Below are 16,207 nucleotides of genomic sequence, written 5' to 3'. Positions count from 1 at the left end.
CATAGCCTTGCTCAAAAAGGCATAAGAAGAGGGGGCAGCAAATTGAACGTTAACCCTTTTTCCCTTCACCTTACACCTATGTCCTCTGGTCCTTGGTTCATCTTCGCTAGGCAAGAGACTGTGCATCTACCCGATCTATTCCTCTCGTGATTTTATTCTCATGATTCTCATGATTCATGGGTGTCAACAGTAGTCAGAAACTAGGCTTAGAATACATTGCTTCTCAGTTAGTTGTCCATTGCAGTGGCATTGTAACTCAACCTTGTGTTTTATATGGAAGGTGGAGGAGTAGATATGATTTCCCCCCAAGATTGGAGAAAGTTTTTAGGTCCTTTGCCACACTTCACTTACCATGTTCCTCTATTTGCAAAACACAAACTTCCGGAGGAACTCAGCGGGCCAGGCAGCATCTATGGATGAAATAGACACATGACGTTTTGGGTAGGGTCCCTTCTTCAGACCCTGGGCATCAACAGAGTTCACCTGCTCTTTCTCTATTGACCATGATTAATAAAGAAACAATGGGGTGGAATTTCATTTTAAAAGTTTTATGTTCTGTACAGCAGATATAACAGACAAAAATGATAAGCCAAATGTTGTCAGAAACCACATATTATTCAAACCCTTTACAATTTCACCGGGTAAAATAAATGATGTTTTCAGAGCAGAATCCCACATACAGTGGGAAAGTTAACTGCACTAAAAATGCACAGGTAAAGTACAATATCCATTTGATTTTTTTTTGAAAAATATATTTCTTAAAAAGTAGATGTTTATACAATCAAAGTTTCTGCATGCAATTAGTACGTGTGAACAGCCTGCAAATAGACCCTGTCAGTAAACAGATGTCTAGCGCTTCAACAAAAAAAAAACTGGAAATTGGAGTCATATTTACTGATCTCCTTCAATGTAATAAACTCAAAAAAATATAATACAAGTTAATTTACAAGTATTTTTTTTATAGTATCATACATCTTATGCTACAAAAACAAATCCTGATATAAAAAGTTTGTAAATGGATTTTTGTGATTGCTAATGCATACACTTCAACAAGTTGATTCAAAAGCATCAAAATAACTTATGCAATATGAATGCAAAATTGAATGTTGCATTAAAACTGACCATTAAAAATGAATACAATAGTACATATCGCTTCTGTAGCTTTGTAATGACTGTAGCAAATAACTCCTGTAGCAAAGATACTTGGAGTAAAACAGAAGCTGACAAAAAAAAGTGACAAGATTGCAAACTTTTTACAGAATGCAAGGATTAGAAAATGTTGTGGATCAAAATAAAGTTACATTTTCAGAAGTCAGAACATATTTTTTGCTAAGATTCATTCATTAGAAAAACTTAAAAGTAATTTTTACAACTCTTCCAAAGTTTTTTTTTATCCCCTCCTGTGCATGTGCAGTAAGTTTATTTAACCAAGTTTAAATTTAACCAAGCAATTGGCTGGAACCAAAGCAGTGGAAAAGTATGTTCAGACAATAGCACCAGTTGCGAAGGCATTGGTTTGATAGAAGCTAGACTGATTAGCTCTGCTAATGAGCTGGCACGTGCATTATCAGTTGAATGGCCTCCTTCCGCTCTGCATCAAGAATTACAGCAAAATGGAATCTCATTATCCTCAATAACACTATGGCTTACAAAAACTAAAAGGATTGCTTGGATAGGAATGAATGGATGATTCATGTGGCCATATTAAAAAGGCCGGTGTCATATGGATCTCAATTGTTTAAAAGTAACAATGTTGTCAAGCATGCATTTGGTTTCAAAGTATGATTTTAATAGGTCGTAAAAATTGAAATTATTGCTCTGCAGACCAATTGCACTTCACTTAAACTGATGGCTTCCAACACTAGATCGGCATGAGAAGCATAATTAAAGCATCTTAAAGCCTAAACATAGGGATTTAGCCATTTGTTGCACTGGTCTAGTTTGTGTGTGGTTGACAGAGCTCTAACTTTACAAGCTCTTTGCATGTAAAGTTAGAAAAAATAAGTTTTAAAAATCTAAATGCAGTTGTCTGAGAAATGGATCATGGATCCTCTGGGTGAATGGGAAGTAACACCCTCCCTTCATAATAAAAAAAATCATTCACAAATGCAGGAAAAGTAACAAAACAAGTTTTGATTCAAAGAAATGAGATGATACCAATTACTTATTTAAATGAACTATACTAAGTCATTGAAATATCACCATAATAAAAGATGAAACTGCCAGCAGTTCTGGTCAGTTCTCAAAAGCACATCTGTTAAAAGGAATCATTTTCATACTTGGCAGTGTAGTTATCTCTTCCTTTTTTCAGTAGAAAGAGAAAAAATAAATCCACAGTGACTGTGACCTTCTAGTTAAAGGTCTACCAAAAATATATATGTTTATCAAAAGAAACTGCTCAGCAGACCATTCCTGTGCAAAAGATCTGGTTCCGTAAAACAGACCTTCGAGTCTCACAGTCAAAATGCACATGGATATTTTGGTGCTTTTTCACATCCCGCCTGATGTACAAGGAAGAAGGTGGCTCAGCCACAGATTTCAGCGAGTACGGTACACAAATGACCACTACGCAGCAGATGTCCCATTCTGTAACTCTGTAACTTCCAGCATGTGTTCCTCCATTATTTTTGCGTCAAGCTCTTTTGTTTTCGACAAGGAGTTGTGGAACGTCGCTCTGTAGCCCTTTTCAAATCATTCCAGCTTTGGCCAAATTCATTACTTTTTAACATTTAGCCACGGAGTTTGACCCTGGTAGTAGGTAAATACATCGTTCAGAATTTGTCACTTCAAGCGCCAGTCCCGAGCAAAGTCCACTGATTCCTCATGTAGTTTCAGGAGTAGAAACATACATGTACCTCACTGTGTTCAGATTAGAGACTAGGGTTTTCTAACTGGTTGCACACGTGTTTAAAAAAAAAGGTTTAACATTTCACCAGTCTGTTGGCTGATTTGCTTGTCTGTGGGACATTAGTTAATAAACAAATGTATGGATCCTGGTGTTTACGTGCAGCTGATAGTGCTGCTGCCTCACAGTGAAGTGACAGAGATCTGGCTTCAATTCTGACCTTGGTTGTTGGCTGTGTGGAGTTTAAATGTTCTCCTTATGCCAATTTGGGCTCTAATTTCCTCCCACATCTCAAAGATGTGCACATTGGTAAGTTAATTGGCCACTAAAAAATGTCCCTAGTGTGTAGGTGAGTGACAAAATCTGGGGAAAGCTGTTGAGGATGGTACGGAAAATGGGATTGATGTAGGTTTAGGGTAAATGGATGGTGAATGGTTGGCATGGACTTGATGGGCTGAAGAACTTGTTTCTGTGCTGTACCTCTCTGTAGCATTAGTACTGCTACAATCTACAATCACATCTTAGCCCTTCATCTTAGGATCAGATGGCTTCCCTCCGGGGAGTAAAGGAAGAGTGTGAGAACATTGAAGATTCCCTGACAATGATTTTCCACAGCTCCCTCAATTCAACAAGCAATGTACTGCATGTCTCTGTTTGGAGATCTTTAGATGGTCAGATACAGCCAGCATATGAAAGGTGAAGCATGCCTATTGAAAAACTGCCACGATTATGAACGTTATGGCAGCACCATTTTGAACTGCTGCAGTTTGCATGGCGAATGTGTTGTCAACGTTTTTAGGAAGTGCGTTTCTGGGTATTGATGAAGTGGCAGTGAAGGAGTGACAACATTATTTCTACATCAGATAGTTGTTCCACTGGAATTCCCAATGCCAGTGGAAGTTGATTCAATAAGGGAATTGGGTTATTGATTGAAAAAGATCTGTTGGGGTATGGGGAAAAGAGCGGGATGAGGGTAGATTTAATTGAAACATTTCTATCAAAGATCCAGGACAGGAAAAAAAACAACAAATGCTCTCTATTTTTGTGAATTGTTGCTTTGTGATTCTCAGAAAATTGATGCAAAACACATTTGATAGCTGTGTCTCTGTGGACTAGAAATTGCTCAAGACTGAATTTGTTTTACCGGTAGTAAAGCGGATACCAGATGTACGGCATCATCTTGTAACAGTATATACATATGTCTTCCAAACTTTAGAGTATCTAAAAGCTTGTACACATGGTTAAGGAAATTCCTCTGGATCATGCAATTAGTTGAAAACAAACAGCAAGCCTTATTCTTGTGGGCCATGTCAAATGACATCTTTATTTGTGCCTTCTGCTATTCCCAATCATAAAGTCAACTTCAGCAAAAAAAGGCTGTACTTTCAGCTGTTATCACAATCAGTTTATTCGTCACCATACAACCATTAATAAGAGTTGCTATCAGTCAAGAACTGTAATAACACTTAAGTGTTTTTCTAGGAGCTGAAGCTTAACACAGCATGTAAACATCAACCATGGCTGGCTTGAAATGCTTAGACAACAGTTTAGCATTCCTTAATATTGTTTGCCCTGGTTAGGACATATAATTATTTGATACAGATTCACCTACAAAAATAAAAAAAGGAACGCATCCCTCCCTTCTCAATTTTTATTATCAGCTGCCTCTGCTGAAGTAATTGAATTGAATTGTTTAGCTTATATTGGGGTTAACACACATTGTGATATATCAGCAGAAAAAACACAAATAAATGGAGGCACAAGAAACTGCAGATGCTGGAATCGAACAATAAACAAAATGCCGGAGGAACTCGGAGTGTGAGACAGAATCTGTGGAAGTAATTAGACAGACAACGTTTCAGGTTAGGATCTTTCTTCAGCATGAAGGACTCTGAAGAAAGATTCTGGTCTGCAGATTCCCTCGAAAGATGCTGCCTGACCTGCGGAGTTCCTCCAGTACTTTGTTTTTAGACACAAATAAATCCCTGGCAGGAATACATACAGTTTGCAATTGGTGGCTTGGGGCAATGGCTTCAAATAACCAGGTCTGCAGTTAAGGGCAGCCCACTTCATATAATACAATAAATTACAATGCAGCTGTGGCTCCTTATATTATGCACGAATATCATGCAAATAATAACTGCAGTATTATGTCTCAAAATTAGCAGATGAATACACAGGTACAAAGACAATGGTAGACAACACAGGATTTAATACAATTTATACAAAGTGTGTTATTAAAATATGAATTAGTTTTAAAAAAGGTAACATTTATAATTGCAAAAAACTGTATAAAAATAAATATTCTATGTACACACTCCATTCTGAGGTTAGACCATCATCACTGCAAAGAAAAGCAAATGTAGGTTAGTTTAAACATCAGCACTTCAAACCAAGGCATCACAGAACAAGTCAATAAAGGGGAAATGTATTTGAGATGTGAAACAGTCCTTGACATTGAGTCATCTAGAGACAACCACATATTTATAACCTCAATTATTTGTTATTGAAGTTGATCAAATTAGATTTTTTTTTTGGGTGAATCTTTCTTTTTAGTCCTGATATTTCTCTCTCCATATTGATTGACTCCCTGTTTACCAAATAAATAAGCACCTCTCCGAAAATTACTTGAAACAAGTCACACAGAATGTTTTGAATTTATCCTATCAAAGAGCTCAGTTTGAGAGTTCACACATTACGATTCTCTATATAATGCTCATTACTTTAGTTGGGCTTCAAGATGATAACCAATAAATGGATGAATGTCAAATGTCAAATATGACAACAGAGCAGTTTACTGAAAGGGGTTAAACAGTCTTTGTTTCAGGGATCTAGCATTGAATTGATGGGCTAAACAGCCCCTTCATTGCCATGATGATTTGATAATGTGTTCATCGTTGCATGTTTATATTGTATAGATGAATTTCTAGATTGAGATGATGAATTTGTGGGATATGAAAAATTCTATTTTTGCAAATAAGGCTAATGAATGGTGGCTTCATTTCAAAGAGCGAGGTACATTAACACTTTATAATTGCCATTAATAATTTACATGTTTTAATAGATGACCTGATAATTCCCGTTCAAAGCACAAGTTGCCTGTACATTTATTTTGGTCTGGTATATTCCTACAATTCTACAATTCCTACATTTCTACAACTTTATGGTGCAATTAGCTGATGTTAAATCAACCATTTGCATTTTTAACTAGTTTTTGTTGTACATTTTGTGGTTATTGTATCTTTCAGAGATGCTGCTGTGTAATTCCGGGTCCAATATGAATTACAGTGTATGAACTCAGTATTAAGTAGAGGCAATTTTATATCACAAATTCATGATTAATTGAGAGCCATTTCTAAAGGACCCTATTGAAAGAAAATGAGCTGTAATAATATTATTGCCACTGTTAAAGCCTGTTCACGATTAACAAGAAAATGGTAACAGTGAAAGTATCCTTGCCAAAATCAAATTTCTAAAGCAATGATATAATAATTGCTGATGATAATGGATTTAACCTGTGCCATTTGTTTATAGTTCCCAGCGAATACAGTAGGAACAGGCTTAGCAATGACCATGCTGCCCACACTTGTAGCTTCCAATCAATTCAAAGATGAATCACTATTCATTCTGATTAGAAAACACACTATAGGTGCAGCACACAAACATGCTCAAATACGTTTAACGCTACTTACTTTATTCCAACAGCCCTGTACAGGTAAACCATCTTCACCCTATAAGTACAAACAGAGAAAATATTTATATATCTTTTCCTTCTTTTGCTTTTATCCAATTTTAATTCTATGTCACCTATTTAAATTACTTTCTGTATCTGCTTCCCTTCCCACTATTTGTTCACAAATACCTTAACTTGATGGAAAGCGCCTTTAAGGAAAGGAAGGAAACTAGAATCAGATCCACTGGAGAATTGAAATTGAGATCCAAACTTGGGAACTGTGACAACTACATATTTTTGTAATTTATTTCGGATCGAATCAAATTATATCGGAGGAGTTTCTTGATCAAGTGTTTACTGAATTGAAATTTGTCGAATGGTTGTCAGAGATTGCATTAAAGTAATACTTTGGAAATGACGACATGCTTGATTGAGTCGGGAAACACTGTTTATACTAACAATATCTAGCTTGTTGTTCGAGATAGCCCTAGCTGTCCTTGGATACATATCATTGGCTGAATACCTTTGTTGAAATCTTAGCATTTCGATTTGAAACTTTAATTCATCTTCCTTAACGAGGTAAAACTGAGATGTAATAGAAAATACCACCAATCAATTCAGCACTAGAATCACAACTAACCTAGTCTGATTGTTTAATGGAGATTAAATTACATTAACACCAATATGGATTTAATTACGTTACCATTGTATCCTTTTAGATTCAACTAATACCTCAGCTCCTGTTTTGCCAGCTATTGGATGATGTTTATGGCTATATAACATATTTCTTGCCTTGGTGGAAACATGGTAATAAACACACATAATCTCTTCAATCAGACATGTCAACATTCATCTCAACATTGTGCAGGCTTGGAAAATGTTGCATCGTAACCTTTATTACATCAACCTCCATGCATTTTGATTCCTAAAATTTTCTATTCTTCGTCCTTCTCTCCCGACACCACCCCTTTCCCTTCCCAACCCCCCTCCCACCGCACCCTCCCTTTCCCCTCTCCCAACCCCCTCACCAACCCACAATTCCATTCAACTAATTATAGGAGCTCTTCCAGTTCTTAATCCCAGAAATGTAAAATAAAATGTATTAGGAACATAAAAAAATTGCTGATATGGTCAGCAGATCAGGAAGCCCGTGTGGACAGAGAGACAGAGTTAATGTTTTGGGTTGATGATCGTCTGATGGAGGATCATTGACCTGAAATGCTAACTCTGTTCCTCACGTTCATCTTTATCATCTTACTGATCTTATTTATCTGATTCTTGATCTTGTTCATCTGTCACATTTGCCGTGTCAGGTCTTCTCAAATAACAAGACTATCGCCAGTGGCAAATCTTGGAGATGTCCTCTGCGATATTATTGAATGTTAACATTTTTTTAAGACTTTCGTGTCTGCCCAGCTTCACATATTCTTTAACTTGGTGAATACTATAATAGTGTTCTACATTGTTATAGAACAGTATAATAGTGCTGTGATTTATACAATCCTCCAAGATAGCTAGATGGTACACATGGACATGACTGCTTCAACTAGTAAACTCAACAGTGAAGGAGTGATTTTGAGCCCTTTCTTCAGTTGGCAAATTTTCCTTTACAAACCATTATATCAAATACTATGCATCAAAAGTCAAGGAAACCAAGTCTCTATCCACTGGAAAGGTGTCATTCAGCATAGAGTTTAATCAAATAATCAAGAAATGATTGCTGATATGCACTAAATAGATTCCTCATATACTATTGCATCTGCTATTTTAATCTGACACTAACCCATTTATTTCTAAATGGATTCAGATCATATGACTTGAAAGGAGATACAAAATTCACTTCAGTATTGAATTCTTGATACTACCATCATTTTATATCTATATTGCACAGTTGCAGTGTTGCTTCAAGATTTATCTCATTAAACTCTGGCAACGGGTTTTCCAGGCAGTGTTCAGGTTACTGTGAGGCATCAGCATAACAAGTGAGACTTTTGAAAAGGAAGTCTTTCCTGCCACACTTGGATAGCATAATGGCTCAGATTTCCCTCTCACATTTTCACCTGCCTTGCTTGCTTTCTAAGAAACTAGCAAACCACTTGATTATGTCATTGATTCTTAAATTACACGTTTGCTGTACCTCATAGATTAAAAATAGTAGATTTACTTATGACTATTCAGTTGTAAGCAACATGCTTTCTTATAAAATATCGATTCCAAATGCAAAAAATTTAAGCAAGCTTTAAAACTAATGGTCATGCATTGCACTGCCTTTGGGAAAAATGGTTCGGTACAACTCTTTTTGTAATTAAAACAGGATCAGTATACTTAAAGAAACGATTCACAAAGCTAAATATGTTCTATGTTATAGAAAGGATTCTTAAGATTACTCTTGGCTCTTACAAAAATAAATAGAATTTGATTTCCCACTGATGCACCATCAATGAGATTGATTTATTTAGGCATAAACATGATTTAAGGTAATTAATATGAACCCATTGGTACTCTGTTGGAATGCATTCAGGACAGGGTTTCAGAAAAGTGGCAATTAAGGAAAGGTGGGGGAAGGAGTGAGGGGTGTTAATTCTTAATTGGTTTTGAAAAGTGAAACAGGAGCATTGATGTGATAAATAAGAGAGGATTCTGCAAGAGATTTTAACTGCAGCAGCATTACATAAGTAAGGGAAATTCAATGGGAATGCTTGGCTTTTGAAGTTGCAAGGAAGGACAAAGCCACTAAAATGAAGGTAAACTTTTCCATAGGATATGGGTTAGCGTTGTTTAATTGCCGAGAAGTGAGAACAATTTGCAACTCTGTACTGCTTTACATGACCTCATGATGTCCTCACGTTCTTCAGCCAGTGGAGCATTTTTGAAGTGCATACTTTATTATAATATAAGAGAAGCAGCAAGCAATTTGTGCACAGCATGCATCCACAAACAGCAATGAGATAAATGACCAGCATGGGAGAAGGGTTATAAATAGGAGGGATTTTAGTGGTGCAATATTAATATCTAACTCAAATTCAACTAATTGTCAGAATTTTCAGTGATGAATGCTTGTTTTTATCGTAGAATTGCCTGAATCTACTGTCAAAGGACAGAGGGAAATGGAAACTGAAGCAGGGTCTCGACCCATTCCTTCTCTCCAGCGATGCTGCCTGTCCCGCTGAATTACTCCAGTGTTTTGTGTCTACCTTCAGTTTAAACCAACACCTGCAGTTCTTTCTTACACATGTCCCATTTTTAATATGTAAAAGGATTAATTTTCATTATCATTACACCTTTCACAATTGATTTCCTAAAAATGTTGTTTTTATATCTAAATTTCCTTATAGAGTTCTCCATTAGTATTTTCTTAAGCAATAACAGAAATTTTCAGATTACTATCAAGACTATTCATGGACATTGATTAGAAATTAAAGTATCAACTGTGAAATGTAAGAAACTCAAAATAAATATGTATTAATCCTACATCTACATAACACTTTCCATATCGTTGTCGTGTAGCATATCGTCAGTGAAATAGTTTTGAAGTGGAATGAAATCTTAGCTAACTGCATTTGTATGTTACTTGCACTAGTCAGCTAGGAAAGTTGACTAAGGAATGGCAAAATGAAATTTAATTCACTTTTTGTCTGCAGTTTATGTTGTGAGCTATTCTAGTGTATGGTCTGGAAAAAGGTCTCTCTTCATATATTGTAAATCGAGCATCATTTGATTTGAGGTATTTTGGTGTATGTAGTCAAATTTGTAGAGAAAAAGAACTGCATAGAACAAATATGTAAAGAATTTCAAAATGAGCAAATAAGCATATCCATCACTGGATTTCATGGATTTGTGGGGCTGAAGCAGTACTTTCTTAGGTTGCATTTGAAGTTATTAGTTCACCAGCATGCATGAAAGTGGATTACAATGATTCACGTGCAGGAAGGGGAGGGATGTAACACCATACCAATGGGCAAGGGGCGTCAAGCCCATCCAGGCCAGGTAAGCCCGGTTCACCTTTTTCTCCTTTAATGCCTCGAAATCCCTGTTTACAAAATGAACTGACTTGGTTAATACAAATGCATCTTGAATCAACTTTCACATAGATGGAGAAAGGAGGGAGGACATTGGAGCAGACGTCGACGTGTGACAAGTGACACGTTATCAGAGATCGTTCTTTCTATGTCCAGTAAGTACCACAAAGGAAACTTTGATGCAAACCATCAGACCTGCACACTCACCAATCTTAAGGCCAGAAAAGATTTTTGATTACTGTTGAGTAATTGAGATGGGCCAATATTGGCAGGCCAAGAATTTCTGACTGCGTTTTGTCACTGGAGAGCAATTGGATCTTGGTTCATGTAGTCCACCATTCAGGTGGAGCTCTGAAACCACATTACAGTAGTAGCAGATACTCCAGCCAAATGAAGTAGATTTGTGACCAAGTTACCATATCAATATATGAAAGCAGGCTTCAGGTTTGCACTGAAAGAATTCATATCAGTGGTACCATTGGGCAGGGGTGATAGTTCCTCCCTTATTTTTCCATTACAATACCTGACATTTTCAACGACATCATGAGAACATACCAATGGACAAGGTGCATCTAATCCAGGCACTCCTTGGTCTCCCTTATCCCCTTTAGGCCCTTTAGCACCTCTCTTTCCCTTCTCCCCCTGCAAACAATATTTTTATTAGTCAAAGAACAAGACACTATAGAAAAAAGGGGAGAACAGAATGTTGAATTAACACTTCCCGATTTTATCTCAAATTTGTTTCATTAAAACATTTGCTTCATCATTGATTAAATTGTTAGGACAGTTATACTTAATTGTAAACTTCAGTATCATTAAGTTTTTTAAAGGTATGATACTGATGATGTACTAACACGTACAGAAGATTGTTTCTGATAACAGACTGACTGATTAAATAGTCCTTCAGTGTTTGGAAACACTCAGGTACTTTTTCTTGAGTTTATGATTCAGTTATTTATTTTTTTGCACAGAGTATAGTTTTTAGCAAGAAGATATTTTAAAGATGATTAAGGATCAGAATATGTTGTTAAAAAATGGAATCTGTACCCTGTTCTGTATTATTTTGAAATTAGAAAGAGATTACAGTGGGTACTTTATTAAAACTTGAGTCTCCTTATAAATATAAAGGCAAATTAGATAATGAATTAGAGGGTCAGAATGTTCATTAGTTTAGGAGAAATTGAGCTGTTATGGACTTGCTCGCAAAATAGGATCACTGTCGGGAAGAAGGGAATGCTGTTTCAGGAAGGAGGAAGCAGGATAATTTAGGATTAATGTAGAACAGAAGGAAGGGATAAAGGGGGGTAAGGCAGACCTGTCGGAAGGAATAAGAACACAGGAGAAAAATAGCAAAAAAGAAGAAACAATGCAGTATGGTTCAAACATCTACCACATATCACACACATTCCAATTCGCAACACTTTCTCTTGTATATCTGTTTGAATTAGGATTACTTTGTACAATGGATATGAAAAATTAAATAATTTAAATTGACAATTTCAAATAAAATGATTTTGCCTAAATCAAACAGATACTTAAAAAATTACATCCATCTTCTTAATTAAAGTGCAGTTGCACCCTAGATTACATGTAAGACATGGTTAAGGCTGGATATTTTTATTACTGGCTGTTGATTATTTTAATGGTCTCTACTTTGCTGATGACCAGGGTAATATTTTCCTCTGATTCGCAAAAACATACAAATCTCTTATTCCAAAAATATTCATTACAAGCTATTGGAATTGCATATACATGTAATTCAGCAGAAATGACAGAAAATTGGACAAATCAGAAATAAATATAATAACACATACGAGTCATATGTGTTATTATATTTATTTCTGATTTGTCCAATTTTGGAAGGTTAAATCGTAATGGACCCATGAAGAGCTCGCTAACGGGATACCAACTTTGCTTAATGGTACAAAACAGAGGGTGATGTTGGAAGGTTGCTTTATTGATTTGGAGGCAGATTGTTGTTTGTCATCGAAGTCAATGATTTGGAGGAGAATGTACAAGGCATGACGAGCTAGTCTGCAGATGACACTAAAATAGGTGTTATCATAGACAGTGAAGATGGGTGTCAAGATTCACAGATGGAGCTTGATCAGCTAGGAAAGTTGACTAAGGAATGGCAAAATGAAGTTTGATTCAGATACACGTGAGGTGTTGCATTTTGGGGTGTCAAACCAGGACAGCAATTTCACAGTGAATGTAGGGTCCTGGGGAATGTTGCAGAGCAAAGGGGTCTAGGAGTACAAATGGTTTCCTGATAGAGGCATTGAAGGTAGACAGGGTGGTGAAGAAGGCTTTTGGCAGGCTGGCCTTCATCAGTCGGGGAATTGAGTATAGAATATAGACACTAAATGCTGGAGTAACTCAGCAGGACAGGTAGCATCTCTGGAGAGAAGGAATGATGTTGCATGCCCCACCGAGTTATTCCAGCATTTTGTGTCTATGTTTGGCTTACACCGGCATCTGCAGTTTCTTCCTACACAATTGAGTATAGAAGTCGGGACATTATGTTACAGTTGTACAAGACACTAGTGAGGATGTAATTGGAATATGGTGTTCAGTTTCGGTCACCTTGTGATAGGAAACATTAAGCTGGAAAGTGTTCAGAGAAACGTTATGAGGATGTTGCCAGGACTCATGGGGTCAAATGGAATAAATACAGAGGAAAAACATTTGGGATGGAAGGGGACATGTTTCTGATGCACAACTGATTCCATATTCATTCATTCATTATTCTTCAAGCAAACACCTTCCCAACATTCAGGTGCTATTCTGCCATGGTTCTTCCCATGGTTCGCCAAACCTGCCCTTGATGAATCCAAAGAAGAACATTGTTTCTCACCAGCATTTCCCATGAGGGCTTCCCAGATTGAATCGGATACAACGTTTGTTACTGTTTGCTATATTTTTTGTCTTTTTTTTTTGCACACCTCCCAAATGTAACATCCAGAGGAAAATATGGTCCTTGTAAATAAAGCTGATATTTTACTTCAATAACTCATGCATATTAGCATAATTGTCCACATAAACGAGACCATGCAGAAGACCATTCATTCTTACCCGGCCTCCCTTTTCACCCGTTGGTCCTAGTGAACCCTGAAAAAGACATTAGCAGAGGTCATATTTCTCAACTTGAGTTAATATGATGCAACACACAGTCATCAATAAAACTCAATTTGAAATGACTTCACTGATTAGACACCAACTGTGGTCAGCCGGTAATGAAAGTATTACTGGTTTACAAGCAAGAGAGACAGAGCAAGAGACCACGGTGATCTTAATTCATCAACGTCAGATCGCTTCCAGAGGAGATCTTTATTGACCAGCCAACGGTTTGCAGATAATAACTATTCAAACCACAGGATGTGGGATACCAATCAGTGATAACAGTACAGGCATTGGATTACTTTTATTTTGTGCCTCAAAAAGAAGTTGTACATAAAATGTATTATGAAAATATATATTAGGCACTTTGGTGCCATATGACTGTACTTACTTCTAATAAAATAAAATATTTTTTAAAAAAAAGAAGAAAAAAAAAGATTTTGTGCCTCACTTACTGGTGTTGCATCTAAAAAGGTAATTTTCAAACTTTGCATTTGCCAAGGTAAGGGGGAGGGGGTGGTGCTGGGGCTAACAATCAAAGCACACACGCACTTTCTTATGGACCTGGTAGACAAATTGGTCAGCATTGTTGATCAAAAGTTCATATGAAGATGTATATATGTGGTTTTGCAACCAAGGTTTGAATTATACTTTAATCTGAGTTGGATTGATTGAGGAGGGTGCTGATTGATAGAACTAGTTTTCCCAGAAACCCAAACTGGAACTGATACTCCTAAAAGCTTCACCTGATGATACATATAATTTTGAAGAAGGGTCTCGACCCGAAACGTCATCTATTCCTTCGCTCCATAGATGCTGCTTCACACGCCGAGTTTCTCCAGCATTTCTGTCTACCATTTAATCTTGAGATAACATTAACAATAAAGAGTATTTTGTAGATTTGTTTTAATGTCACAGTGAATTCCCTGTTGGTTTTTACCATGTGGTGGGATATAAAACGCATTCCTTACTTGCCATGAACCAAACCAATTTTAACTTGATACATCTGGCAAGAATTAGGAGTACTTGTATTGGAATCAATATTTTGAACCCACCCAATTTTACTGATCTTCCAAACTATCTGGTTGCAGCATTTGCACTTTTTAAAATCTGAACTTTCTCTAGGTATAACACTATATTCTGCACTCTGTTCCCTTTCCTTTTTTTTGGGATACCTGTTGCACCATGTATGGTATAATTGTTCTCATAAATGATGTGATCTGCCTGGATACCACACGAAACAAAGTATTTCACTGTGTCCTGGTGGACATGACAATATTAAGCCAATAACAAACCAAACACAAATGAAACTCAAATCCCACCAGCTGCATTACTTCAAATTAGACTATTTCAGAACACAACATATTAACCAGCGTCCTTACAGGTAATCCCCGTGGTCCCGTTGGTCCTGAAATTCCCATGTCTCCCTTATCGCCCTAAAACAAAACCAATTAAACACAATTAGCGAACAGCCCATATAATCAAAGTAAAATGTGTTAATTCTATCAATTGATACTAACTTCTTCAATTAAAAGCTACAACAAAAGTTCTTCATTGAGATGAGCTTGTGCACATGGTTGAATACTTACAGAGGGCATGTGCTCACGTTTATGCTCTTGCGATGAATGTTTAGATGGGTTTCACTTTATCTTTCTTATGCACATGGTGTACAAAGTTTGCATTGAAAAATATATATTTTGCTGACCAATAACTAAATCAGCTTGCGTACAACCGAGACATACTGACCAGGACCACCCTGTGTTTATTGCCCAGTTATTTGACATAATTATATGCGGATGCCATAATGATGCCAAAGATTGAGGAAATGAAGAAAAATCTGGCAGTGCTCCATTTCAGGTCATTTTCAATGACTCTTGCTAGGAAGTGCACGTGCATGTCTAAACACAACCTGTCATAATCTCTAAAGTTCTTGAATCATTAGACCTGCCCTTCGGATACCTTCCTCACTCTTCAAAGGTGTAATCTCTTTAGTGTGAACGTCATGACATTGAGATTTTTGTGGCCACTTTATTAAGTTACCTGTGACTTCATAATCTCTATTAATTCTCTCCTCGACTTGTTGCATTACTGACAACATCCCACATCTCCTTACTGCTCCATCTACGCACCATTCACTTCCACTCCCACAGAAGTCAGAATCACCTCCTCTTTCTGCTTAAAATAAATAAAAAGACCAATATCTCTCGAAGGCCCTTCCCGTGGCTTTCAGTCTGAAGAAGGGACGTTGCCTATCCTGCTGAGTTTCTCTAGCTATTTGTGTCGATCTTCGGTTCAAATCAGCATTTGCAGTTCCTTCCTACACAATGAAATACCAGTCATTGCTTCCAAATGTTTGGCACACCTGTGGTTTGACGTTACAGCTACATGATTGCTTGTCACACCACAACTGAGTGTATTGTGTGCATGTTCTAAGCACTACATTATTGGAAGGATATACTGGCCCTGGAAGAGTAACGTTGATCTATCCAAATGTTTCCTGGACTCCAATGTATAAATTAGGAGATGATATAATCTAAGGCCCCATTCACT

General features: G+C 36.9%; 1 protein-coding gene across 4 annotated transcripts in view; it reads right to left on the bottom strand.

The window, feature by feature from the left end:
• Positions 1-537: 537 nt before the first annotated feature.
• Positions 538-16,207, bottom strand: part of LOC129712973 (collagen alpha-1(XIII) chain-like) — a 200,612-nt gene continuing 184,942 nt past the window's right edge. For 3 of the 4 annotated variants that reach the window (XM_055661796.1, XM_055661797.1, XM_055661795.1), the window contains 5 exons: positions 15,040-15,093; positions 13,613-13,648; positions 11,093-11,179; positions 6,538-6,576; positions 538-5,189 (listed from right to left, as the gene is read on the bottom strand). In XM_055661796.1, the coding sequence (XP_055517771.1) occupies positions 5,187-5,189; positions 6,538-6,576; positions 11,093-11,179; positions 13,613-13,648; positions 15,040-15,093 (219 nt within the window). In that variant the 3' untranslated portion in view covers positions 538-5,186. The remainder of the gene's footprint in view (positions 5,190-6,537; positions 6,577-11,092; positions 11,180-13,612; positions 13,649-15,039; positions 15,094-16,207) is intronic. The other variant, XM_055661794.1, reaches the window with a different exon arrangement.

This window comes from Leucoraja erinacea, chromosome 34, assembly GCF_028641065.1.
Source record: "Leucoraja erinacea ecotype New England chromosome 34, Leri_hhj_1, whole genome shotgun sequence".
Taxonomy (NCBI): domain Eukaryota; kingdom Metazoa; phylum Chordata; class Chondrichthyes; order Rajiformes; family Rajidae; genus Leucoraja; species Leucoraja erinaceus.
This window is presented reverse-complemented; position numbering and strand designations above follow the sequence as displayed.